This window comes from Podarcis bocagei, assembly GCF_964188305.1.
Source record: "Podarcis bocagei genome assembly, chromosome: 9".
NCBI classification, from domain to species: domain Eukaryota; kingdom Metazoa; phylum Chordata; class Lepidosauria; order Squamata; family Lacertidae; genus Podarcis; species Podarcis bocagei.
Genome location: NC_138134.1, coordinates 36,839,013 through 36,852,115, shown reverse-complemented (window position 1 = coordinate 36,852,115; position 13,103 = coordinate 36,839,013). Strand labels below are relative to the sequence as shown.

Sequence of the window (13,103 nt, the reverse complement as noted above, 5' to 3'; positions counted from 1 at the left end):
AACGTTGTCTGAGTCCTTAATCCTTTTCTTCTGATCCCTGGGGACTGGGGCTGTCGTGCCTGGTCACGCAAAATACAATGCTTAAGTGGTCACAGTACCTTTGAAAGGGATGATGATGGGGAGAGTGTGGCAACTTCTCCTGGACCTCACTGACCATGTCCCTTAACTTCAGCGAATATGTCCCTTTGACATCCTAGCTATCAGCCTCACCAAGTCCAGTAGGCACAAATTCCCACTGCAAGTCACTGTTTAATGTAAGTTCTGACCCCCCCCCCCAAACAATAATAGTAAGCGAGCATGGTCAATTTCAGATGTACAAACAAATCAGAGTTAAACAACATTTGAACACAATCTATCAATAGAAACTCAGCATTCTCCCCCCCCCCCTTAGCTGTCTCTCCAACTTCCCCACTGTGAAATTCAGATTACTGAAAAACAGTGAAAACAGTATTTTAGGCACAAGTTCAGCCTGATCTTCACTTATGAGGCAATATGCAGACATTTCATTTTTATTCCAGATGCCACTTGCTAACCTCTCGTTTCAATTACATCTAACTCTAATTATACTCATATCATCAACACTTTCTGACAGGTCATATAACTCATTACAGTAACAAGACCTTTAGTAAAGTGAAATCATATAGTAGGAAAATTGGTTTCAAGAGCCTACTTTTTAATCCCACAGATTTTAAAACATTGATACTTAAATGCTAACAGCGTTTGGCTTTCGGCCTCGATGGACTAGCAAAATGCATACACCTCTGATGCGCATGTTAATCGCTTTAGGAATGGAAACTTGTAAGTTATTCAGTGATGTGAAAATTACAGCCTTGCAAAAAGCAAGTGAAGAAAAAAAAGGAGGTCAGGAGGCAAGGTGGGAAGGGGTTAATAGGAAAAAATGGAGGGTTAGAGGAGCATGTGAGAAAGATGATGGCTTTAGGACTAGGAAGGGGAATGAAAAAAGGGAGAAAGAATTGTTGAGGAAAGCATTCAGCATAGTTAACATCTTGCTATTGAGAGCATGGTTGCAATGGGCGAGGGCTGACTATTTAAGATGCTATACCAAAGAAAGGAACAGAATTAAAAACTACCTAGAATTTTGTAGCACCTTAAAGCTGGAAGAAAATATAACGGCAAAAGCTTTCAGGTATTAGAATCCACTTCTCATCAGAAGTTAATAAAGTGAACTTTAGTTAATAAAAGGTGGATTCAATATAAAGCTATCTCATCCACCACCCTGCTTTCCACAATGACCAATGTATACTAAATATAGCTCATGCATAGGACTTGAGGCCAATAGTGTTCATTTTTGATGTAATGAACATTAGTTGATGAAAGCTTACGGCATAACAAATGTGCTAGTCTTTGAGGTGCTACAAAATTCATGCTTGTTTTTTGCTGTCACAAGACTAAGAAGGGTACTCATCCGGAAGAAATGGACAAGGGAGATGCTGAATCTCTGAATAAACATGCTTCATGATTGTGGGATTTCCTACAGGTTTGCAGCTTGGGAAGGCATGGAGAAACCTGATGCCAGAAAGAAGCACAGGTCACAATGAAACGTCTTAAATTTTCTGAGCAGGGAAAAGGGATGTCCCAGCAGACTCATTACAGACACATATTTAGAGATATGATGGGACATGCAACTTTAAAGAACATGCATTATTAACAAGGCAGTACAGTCGTAAGGATAAATAAGCAGCAGGGTAACATTGCCCATGGGCACACCAAAAAGCAAGAGAATGAAGATGAGAAACGCCACTAGAATTCCTGACAGCTCCTCCGTATCACTCAAGAGATAAAAATGAAAATGACAGGAACAAGGCAGTTTTAAGAGGCAACTTATGCATATGGGATGCCGAGTTAAGCTCCAGAATGGAAGGAAAGCACATTCAGAAGAGAATCTCAGTGAACCATGTGAACAGGCTAAGACCAAAGAAACAAAGCATGCTTTAATATAAGGTCCTTGAAGAGGCATGTTTGCTGTAAAATACTGTCACTGCCTCAAAAAGCTTCACAAAGGCTTACAAAAAATTATCCCTGGGATCCATAAGAAACACAAAGTGAGCAAAGAAACCAATTAATTAATAAATTTTACAGGAAAAAAACCAACTTATGAAAAGTACTGCATCTACTTCAGTGGCCGTCTAGTAAAGATTATCCTCTTACTGCAGGGCATGGGAAGAAGGCCCACAGAAAGATGGAGAAATATTTCTACTGTGTGTCATTGTCACATGCTATTGCCATTCTGTTCTGTTCCCAAATTATTCTGTGGTGGGTTTTTTAAACTTCTCATCTTATTTTAGTATGTGTATTTTTATGCAAACTATTATTTGAATGTGAATGTGAATCTTCTGTCAAAAATACACACTGAAATTTATATTTTGATGCGTCTACACTGTTGGAAACTGCTTTGAGGGAAGTGTGAAATATGGTGGACAGCTAACTACATACATACTGTTAAAAAAGTTGGATTCCACACCCACTCTCTGCCGGGTGGTAGCAAGATTTCAGGGAGTTCTAGGTGCTCACCCAGGGTTTGTGCTTCTTTGGAGAACTGAGACACTGCAGAGACTGCCGTGGCTTTAAGAAATATGATTTATTCTCATATTTACACCTTCAGTCTGCATGGAGGGAGTCCAGATATTACAGCATGGTCATCTCATGAGGGGCTTGTTCCTCACAGCAGTGCAGCACTCAGTCCAAGGCATCTCTCCTAATTCTGCTGTTCCTAAAAGCTAAGCCTCCTTTACTCAATTGCATTCTAATGGTCAGTTATTTTGATGCTTATAAGTACTACTGGTTAATTCCCCAGGTGTTAGGTGTCACCTAACTAAGAAGTTCTCCTGACAACATCAATACTTGTTGATTGACTAGGGTTGTTGTTGTTGTTGTTTAGTCATGTCCAACTCTTCGTGACCCCATGGACCAGAGCATGCCAGGCACTCCTGCCTTCCACTGCCTCCCACAGTTTGGTCAAACTCAAGTTAGTAGCTTCGAGAACACCGTCCAACCATCTCGTCCTCTGTCATCCCCTTCTCCTTGTGCCCTCCATCTTTCCCAACATCAGGGTCTTTTCCAGGGAGTCTTCTCTTCTCATGAGATGGCCAAAGTATTGGAGCCTCAGCTTCAGGATCTGTCCTTCTAGTGAGCACTCAGGGCTGATTTCCTTGAGAATGGACAGGTTTGATCTTCTTGCAGTCCATTGGACTCTCAGGAGTCTCCTCCAGCACCATAATTCAAAAGCACCAATTCTTTGGCTATCAGCCTTCTTTATGGTCCAGCTCTCACTTCCATACATCACTACTGGGACTAGGATTACAGACTGGTAAACACTTAGGGCTTACCTAGTTTAATTAACTATTCTCATGTTAATTGTTGATGCCCACACTTTCCAATACGCATGGATCTTGATAACAATGTCAAGGTCTGACACACTAACTGAACATCTCAAACCTTTTCCAGAACCCTCTTTCTAATACACATTGTGACTGTTTTATAACATATCCCAGTCATAACATGCAAGTTCTAATTAAATTCTAATATTTACTAAACTTAAACACTTAGCGCCATTATATTTTGATGTGTTTAAACTGTTGGAAACTGCCTTGAGGGAAGTGTTAAATCTTGTGGTTAGCTAAATTCATACATAGGTGGGTGGGTGTAGCTGTCTTTATTGAACGTTTTTTAGCCTTGCAAATGAGGGAAATACACACAACAGTATAAAGGGGAAAGTCCTTAGCTACAAATATCACTGCACAATGGCTATACCTTTACAGCTTTACAGTTTATCCAAACATGTCCATAGTGTTCCATGGACAGTTGTCAGTTTTATGCCATTAATGATATTCTACATTTGCCACATCTATCTCTCTAGTTTTGTATATAAAACATTTGCCACATCTATCTCTCTACATTTGCCACATCTATCTCTCTAGTTTTTGTATATATTTCTATGGACTGTTGTTCATCAGCACAAGTGTTCCATTTTTTAAAACCTCTTATTTGCTAGATGGTCCCAAATCTATTTTATAGCCTCGGAAAGGATTGTGAGTATTGTGCAGCAAATACAATTCTTCTGGTTTCAGAGTTATCTCTGAAAATAAAGAAATATTTTATTCTAATCTTGCCCCGCCCTCCCCAGTTTTGCAATTACGTGCTGAACAGTACAGTGGTACCTCAGGTTAAGTACTTAATTCGTTCCGGAGGTCCGTTCTTAACCTGAAACTGTTCTTAACCTGAAGCACCACTTTAGCTAATGGGGCCTCCTGCTGCCGCCGCGCTGCCAGAGCACAATTTCTGTTCTCATCCTAAAGCAAAATTCTTAACCCGAGGTACTATTTCTGGGTTAGCGGCGCATGTAACCTGAAGCGTATGTAACCTGAAGTGTATGTAACCCGAGGTACCACTGTAGCACAAATTCATTTTACTATATGAATTGGGGGGGGGGGGCGAGGGGGGGGAAGCAGCCTCACAGCAATCCTTTCACTTCAAACATAGTTGAGTGAATCAGCACTAGCACACAAATCTAGCTGGAATAGGGACTAGGTACCTATCAGTGGTTATTGGCATGGATTTTGGCAGTGAACTAGAAACATGCATGCATGTACAGCACTATCAGTTCCAATATCAATGTATATTTAGTGGGGAAGGGGAAGATAGTGACTGAATTTTGCTTCCTTCATCCCTATCCTCCCACAGGCAAGAGATTAATGGTGTCAAAACTTACACTGTTGGTCATTGTTTTGATAGATGCACATAATGGAGGTTATAGTAATATATAAAGCATATCACTGCACCTTTGAATTCGGGTATTTTTTTAGACTGGAACCTGAGGCATTACAAGGAAATATGCTCCATGGAAATTACTAGGCTTGCTTCCGAAATTTCTAATTTCATATCTCTGTGCAAATGTGGATTCACAAAGAGCAAGCTATAAATTAAAATTGCAATGCACAGAAATCAGAAGTCAAAAATGCACAATAAACTTCGGATTCTCCCGAAGTTGAGTATAGTACATTATATGAGAGCATGAAAATATGAAGTTGGTGAACAGGAAGTTATTTGAATATATATAGGATGATATGATTCTGAAATCAAGTTCTTCTTATGAATAGAAACCATTCTGAATGCAGAGATGAAAAATGAGAGCTATGGTATTTAGATAGATGTTAACTCAGCATAAAAATGACAACTAAGAAGGAATGCACAGGATGTTGATAAAATTTACATATGCTGTGGAACTTGGAATGAAGGAAGAGAAATCAGCTAGGCTAAAGAACGCCATCAATAAAGGTTAGAGTAGCTGCAATATATGGTATTAGCAGCCTGGGTAGATAGATCAGTGAGCAGTTTAATTTAGAAAAATATCAAGAGCCATTTCCTAAAAAGTGTGGCAGATATGCCATCTTGAGCTGTAATCCTGTCATAGTGCACAAGTTAAGCATGGGTTGATCTACGTAAGTAATTTGTCACATGTCAGTCCTGCAGTAACTGGTGCTTTTATGTGTGGCAATATTCTTTCTGGCTCAGTGCTGAATTAATGATGGGATGAGCCATTGCATGATTGACCTTTCACTGCAGCTAGAGTGGGTTTGCGTAATTTCAAAGGTCCTGCATAGGTTCTAAGCAGTGGGGAACATGTCACCTGAAATCTGCTCCTGTGAGCTGTCCAGTCACTGCATTCTGCACTAGTTGAAGCTTCCAGACCAGCTACCAGGTCAGATACATACAAAACATGCCACGAGTAATCAAGACTTGAGGTTACTAATGCATGAGCTAGTGTACTAACTGGAGCTGGTAAAAAAAACAACCCACACCTGCCACAGAGATCACTTGGGCCTCTAGTGCAGGCATGGGCAAACTCGGCCCTCCAGATGTTTTGGGACTACAACTCCCATCATCCCTAACCACTGGTCCTGTTAGCTGGGGATGATGGGAGTTGTAGTCCCAAAACATCTGGAGGGCCGAGTTTGCCTATGCCTGCTCTAGTGGTTCAAGGAGTACTCTCAGACTGAGTACCTGCTCCTTTAGAGAGAGTACAACCCCATCCAGAACAGGCTGTTCACCTATCTCCTAGACAAGGGAACCACCACCGACAAGTTTTTCATGCTTCCATATTTCAAGCTTAGTTTATTGATTCACAACCAACCCATCACTCTATCCAGGCACCAGACCAGGACTTTCACACCCTCTCCTGACTCAAATGTAATGGAGAAATAGAGTTGAGTGTACTAATGACACCTTGCTCCAAAACTCCTAATGTCTACTTCCCATGGCTTCATATACTTGTTGAATAGCATTGGGAGAAATAATGAAGAATCAAGTAATGTGGATGCATGTGTGAACCAATCCTTGTGTGGTACATGCTATTTACCTTAAGTAAGGTGAAAGAAGGTATGGGGGGGAGCCTCTTTTTAAAGGAAATTTCAGGTCTTTTTAAAAAGCTGGCCTTTTTGTGGAACTAAAGCCTTGTGTAAGAATTATGGTCATGTATTCAGAGCAAGCTGGCTTGCACAAATGAAAGAAGTGTTGTAGAATCTCTGGGGAAAGCTACAAGAAAAAGCTACAGTGGTAATAGAAATAAATAATGAACAGTTTTTCCAAAGAATAATTTGGGGAAAGTGTAGCTCTGGGAATACAAACTGTCTCCTAAAAAGAAGAAACAATCCTTGATGGGTTCTCTAGCTTCCTTTTTCTTGAAATGCCACACATTTCTACAGAAGCAAGAACAGTCAATCGCTATTGACTTTACAGGGCTTAAAAATAGAACAAAGGGAACAGGCATCAAAGTAAGGCATAATTGTGTAGAGGACTATCAACAACAAATGTGCAGAATCAGGAGGCAGCTTCTGCTTTGTTTAAGAAAAGGACAAAATTAGCTTTATAATTGCCTACAGTATCAGAAACTATTTTTAAACAAAACAGAGTTGGGGGGAGGCGACATAAGAAAGATAAAAGAAAGGTTGGCATTTCAGAAGAATAAACCACTGGCTTAGAAATAGATTCAGAAACTTCTGTGTTAGCTAGGGAAAGTCTTGCTAGTCCAGATGAATCATATTAGTTCAAATACTGGTATGAGATAGGATGTTGTTGATCTTCAGGATCTTCCTTCTGGCTTCAGATAAAAAATGTTAGTGTGAGCCAAAAGGTTCAAGGAATGAATGGAAAAGGTGATCTCACTGTCACTCTCTGTCCGTCCGCCCCCCCCCCAAACTCTTAGGCTACAATTCTATGAAGACTTCTTTGGTGGCAAACCACACGACATTTAGTGAAGTTTTCTTCTAATTAAGCATGCATTGGATTCCACTGTACAATTGCAAGCCTTTCTACGTTTTTACTGGGAGTAAGTTCCACTGAGGGACTTGTTGTATATGCAAGCAGACATGCACAGGACTGGGCTGCAAATCACATTATAGAATCACTAAAAACAGGAATCCCGGCTGTGATATGATTCAGTAAACAAGGAGTGATTGAGAAAACAAAAGGATCAGGGTGAGGATTTGCTGAACTAAATATTTAAAATGGGAATGCAGAAAGGGGAGGTATGAGGAGGTCGGTGAAGTAAGCTTTAAGAAAATAAGGTTCTGAAATTATACTTGTTCTTTTTAGTTTGTGTTTGTGTATTGTTTTGTTTGATATAATTTGTAAAACTTCAATAAATATATTTTTTTTAAAAAAAGAGAAAACAAAAGGATCATGCAGAAAGTTGTGAGCAAAATTGCCATCAGCCCCATTCAGTTCTATGGAATACTGCAAACAGACTGGAATAAAATAGGACTTTACCTAGCCCCAAGTTTTAAGACTGTAAACAACCATACAGAAACAACACCAGTATGAAACAATTTCGAATGATATTATGAACAATGTGCACATTGTATAAACATGTGATAAACTAACTCACACTTATTGCCTGGTTGTTTGCCCAAGCAGAAAAGTTATTAAATTGCCTTTGGAAGTACACAGGATTTGGGAAAATAAAGAGGGTTCACATGCACAGCTAGGCTGCAACCACAGGAAACTCTGATTCCATGGCTAGTACAAGTTAGATTAGGGATGAGAAAATCGTGGCCCTTCAGATGTGGCTGGATTACAGTTTTTATCGATCCCAGTCGCCATAGACAGTGGTCAGGGATTCTGGAAGTTGGAGTCTGACAACATCTGGAGGGCCACAGGCCCCCTATCTTTGTGTCAGAAGGCTCCCTTGACAGATCTTCAAGATCATGACAGCACGCAGAATATTAAGTCATTTTTAGTATATATAGTCCAAAACTACAGAAGAATTTTGACAAGTGAATATGACACTTCTTCACCTCCTACCTCACTTCTGAACTGGCAAAACCCATAATCTATTTAAGCAAATGACAACACTTCATTTACTTCTAACAAGGTCATTGATGCTCCTCACTAGTTAAAACATTAAAAATGAAACCAGCCTGCTCTAATGTGTTGCACTCTTGCAGCTGATGCAATCACATGCATTTAAGTCCATTGTATCCAATAGCCAGTCATTTTCATCTATTTCCCCCTATCTTGGCTGGCATGATTACTGAAAGTATTCTACCTGACTTTCTATACTTGAAAATACAGACAAATACTTCCCCCCACCTTCTGTATACTGTGATTTAAAATCAGCTCTCACTGCTAAACAAATACACCATAGCTCATAATATAGCTAGAGGTGAGAACAAAGAACACCACCTCTGGAGACAGAAGAAATTGTACCAGTGCTGAGGCTTTTTGAGTGCTGAAATTGCCTTAGTAAGTGCAACAAATGAATTGGTATTTAAAGTGCTGCATAAACCACAGTGCACCACATTCTCTCTGAATGCATTTATTTGAAGTTCCGTATCTTTAAGTGCTACATTCATGTTCCACAGTGCAATTTAGAAGCACAATTCTCCTCAGTGGACCTATCCAATTACTCGGCTGCTCTCTTGGGCCTTAATTTCTATTTAGAGAGAAAAAAATAAAGTAATGACTTCATCACAGCTATGAGTGCAAGATTCTGAAGCTGTAAGTTTTAATAGGTGTCAAAAATTTAGCAGAGTATTTAATTTACTACAGATCAGCAGTAAAGGCTATAACCACATGTAAAAGAGGCAGCTCAGCTGCACACCTTGACAGTGACACACCTATATTGTACATACAACATCACTGAAGTTCGCTTCAATTCATCCTGATTAACTAACACCCCTTTGTCATCTGTTCACAAACACTAAATCAGATTAAAATACTCTCAGCTCATAAGAATGCATTGAAATCCACCTTTCTAGTCTGTAATTATTGCACCTGCGCCTAGACAATTATATGCATGTTTACTCAGAAGTAAATCCCAGTGCGTTCAATTAGTGTGTTTCAGATTGCAACCTGAACTATATTAAAATCTACCTGGCCAACATCAAGGCTGCAATCCTATGCATATTTACCAGGGAGTAAGGGAGTTATGCTAACTCTCAGCTAGGAGCCAGCACGGCATTCACTGCTACTAGTACCAGCCATGGTTAAAGGTGAACGGGATGGTTTTGTCATTTCTTTTGCTGCACCAGCTCCAGGATTGCACAGCAAAGACTAGGATGTAGCCCATCACCACCCTTTACTAGCTGAAGATCCATTAGGCCCTTGGTCACCCCAACTTCACACCCTTCCCAACCCGGAATGCCTTGTGGTGGGGATGTCACCAGCATTAGCTTCTAACCATCTATGATTTTGGTGGGCACAGCTGGGACCTCTGGTGGCAGCAAGGCATCCACCAACTGAGTCTGGTGGAGGGACAGCTCTTTCACAGCAAAACCCATTCCACACGGCAGATCAGGGTTTGGATTGCTTTCTAAGTCACTTTTAAATCACTGGGATTTACTCATGAGTAAACACGCACAGGGTTTGACTTGAAGCATGAATCTCTATACTGAAATTTCTGCCTATGTGTAACTGGTAAAATCCAGATCTATTAAAGTCAGTGAAGGCTTTGCCATTCAATAGAGTAGGAAATGGATGGTGAATACCTGAGAAGGTAGGGATGGATGAACATCTTGATTTTGGTATCTCATATTCTATTGTTAAATTTAGTTTTCCACATTTCCACTTCAGTTTGTATTACTTTGTGTTTTTTTAAAAAAATGAAAATCCTCATGAAAATTCACCAACATTTTAGAATGAATTTATCCTAATGTACACATGAAGGACAGAATGAGAAGCCCCCCCTCTCACTCCCCAAGAAGCAGAATCAGCTTAGAGGGTGTGAGGTGAGAGGTATGGATGCACAAGATGGGATTTTCCAACATCCACACCAGCCTACTCCTCAAATCTTGCTGCTCTGTGATTTTACCACCTGGCGGCATCTACATAATGCCACTGAATCATGTTCAAAAATAAAGCCACAGGGAGGTAGGTAAATCCCCCCTCCAAAACAAAACTTTAAACATGCCCAGAACAAACACAGCTGGGCCTATCACTGTGAAATTTGGCAAGCTTCCTACTTAGGGACACCACTATCACTTCTCTATTTTCAAACCAAACGCCCACATGGGGAAATTAAATGATTTTGTTTCTTTAACTCACCTCAACAGTATAAAGGCTGTATTTGTGGGAAAGCTACCATAGCTAATCCTTCTGAAATTTGGTAGGATTCAGATAGATACTGTATCCTACTTTATGGGGCAGCTGGGTGCAAAAACCCCATGCAAGTGCCAACTCACCATAAAGAAAATATATATTCATTATGGGAAGAATATGTTGCAAGGGAAAAAAAATCAGTGCATTATAATTTTAAAGCAAACAAAAGTAAATGTATAATTTTCTCTTTTTTAATGGTCTCTTTATGCCTTGCCACAAACTTTTGAGTTGTTCAGTGCATGTGCTATTAAAAGCAGAAATTATTTTTCTCCTTTATGGCCAAAGATCAGTTAAGCAGCTTCTTCCTTGACAAGACTGAACTATGCAGTTAAGGCTGGCCATCAAGACAGAACAAGAATGATGCTAATGAACAAATGTAATAAACAGTCTGCTGAATGGGAGGTTATGAAAGCTACACACATACTTAAAGACCCTGGTATTATATGAACAAATAACAAAAATACAGCCGCATTCCCCAGTGTATTTTCATCAACCTAGAAATTACATATTCAGCCAAGATTTTTTTTGGCTTTTTGAGCTGGGGGTAGGTGGGGTGAAAATTGCTGGGATCCTGGAGGATCTGTAAAATTTCTCAGATATTTCATGAGGGTTTTTCATGATAGTTGTGACACAGCAGACTCCCTTGCAAAAGAGAGACTGGCCACAACTCCGGCACTTCATTGTAACACACATGCGCGCGTGCACACACACACACACTTTTTTTTCCAGCCCACACCCTCAAAATGTTTCTAAATTCCCCCCTTTCACATGAGACAATAGGCCTCATGAAGGCATGGGAGCATTTTCAGCCTTGCCTAAAAAGGCTGTAACACATTTGCAGCCTAACTTCCATGGTGTGTATACAACCAGAGCCTATTTCTAATCTCTCTCCAAGCTCTCATAACAATTCATGAGACCCCATGGAGTGAAGTTTAGGCAGGCCAAACAGACTGCAGTATGAGATCTGAATCTCACATTGTTTACTTCTGCTCTTTTGATGTCTCAGCTCCATGACTAAAATGCAGCCGATAGGGAAAGGTTTTGTGCATCCCTTGGGATCCTGCTATGTTCCCATAAAAAATAAGATTGTTGTTGCTATTACTATTACATAGATAAGCTTGCAAATGTAAGAATAGCTGGTGGTACTACAAAAAAGTTTAGAAAGTTAATAATGTGGCAGCTGCTATTCAGTCTTCCTGGAAGAAAATATTTTATGATATATGCTGGATTATGCACCAACCTTTTAAACTATGGATCCAATGAGGACCCTTTTATCAACAGGTTTTTAACAAAGAGCTCCAATTCTTGTTCCCAGCAGCCAAGTGGTCAAACTTGCAAGTCTATTGGTTCCTCCAAATCTGGACCATTGCGTTAATTGACAAGTTACCACACTTGGAGATGGAAGGTGAAAACAGGCAGTGACAGGAAAGTATGAGGAGCAGGAGTCTCCAGCAAATGGTAGCGAGCCCCCTACTGATCAGGCACTTTGATCACAATTAACAAGGTGTTCTTTATTACAGTAGTACCTTGGTTTTCAATTGTCTCGGAAGTTGAACGTTTAGACTTTTGGACGCCGAAAACCCAGAAGGAACTACTTCGGTTTCCGAACGCTTTTCAGAAGCCGAACGTAAATGCTTCCGGAAATGCATGCTTCGGTTTTCAAACGTTTCGGAAGTCAAATGGTCTTCCAGAACGGATTACATTCAAAACCAAGGTAACACTGTATATTGTCAGATCTTGTTATTTTTTTGACCATTTCACCTTCTTGCCTAGTTGAGTCATGATTTAGTGTTAGCAACACTCAGGATAATATAGGTATGCCCTTTTCACCTGACAGAAATTACACGCAAACAATGGAACCTCATACAAAGTCAAAGTACCAGCAAGAATACAACCAAGCCAGTTCTTGAATTACTTAAGGTGTTGTTGGATTCTATGGGGTGAATCCATTTGTTTCTTTAGCCTCGATCCTTTACCTCATTCCTTCCTCTCTCTCTTTTTTTAAAAAAAATTGGAGAATTGCATCATCTCTATTGCCAATGGGCGAGAATTTATATTTTGCATTTTTGTTCAGCATCTGAAAACGGAAGCCGTCATTTAATTTCAAGAGACATTTCCAGCATGACCCTTTGACCTGAACAGGAGGTCACTCATGTGTCAGAAGAGGAACAACACTGAGGAGCGGTTGTCAGTTTGACAAATGCTACTGCTCTAGTTTGTATGGCAAAAGGTTTTATAATGACTCTATTAAGTAGCTTGAGAGTCCTTTATCACTCACATTGATGTCTTCCAAATCTAAGTTGTTCAGAGCGACATTGTTCCGCTTCCAGATGATAGGAGGTCTCAAGGTCCCCTGAATGGCGCAACTTAGAACTGCACTTTGTCCTACTGTTGCTGCAGTGATGCTTATTTTCTGATCTTCTGGCAGACTCAGTTGAATTACTTCTGTAAAAGATACGTTGCATTTAAAGTTAATTAGCATACAGGGT

General features: G+C 40.1%; 1 protein-coding gene across 4 annotated transcripts in view; it reads right to left on the bottom strand.

The window, feature by feature from the left end:
• The window catches only part of FSTL5 (follistatin like 5), a 355,157-nt gene that overhangs the window by 86,252 nt on the left and 255,802 nt on the right, over positions 1-13,103 (bottom strand). For all 4 annotated transcript variants that reach the window (XM_081208810.1, XM_081208812.1, XM_081208811.1 and 1 more), the window contains one exon: positions 12,893-13,059. In XM_081208810.1, the coding sequence (XP_081064936.1) occupies positions 12,893-13,059 (167 nt within the window). The remainder of the gene's footprint in view (positions 1-12,892; positions 13,060-13,103) is intronic.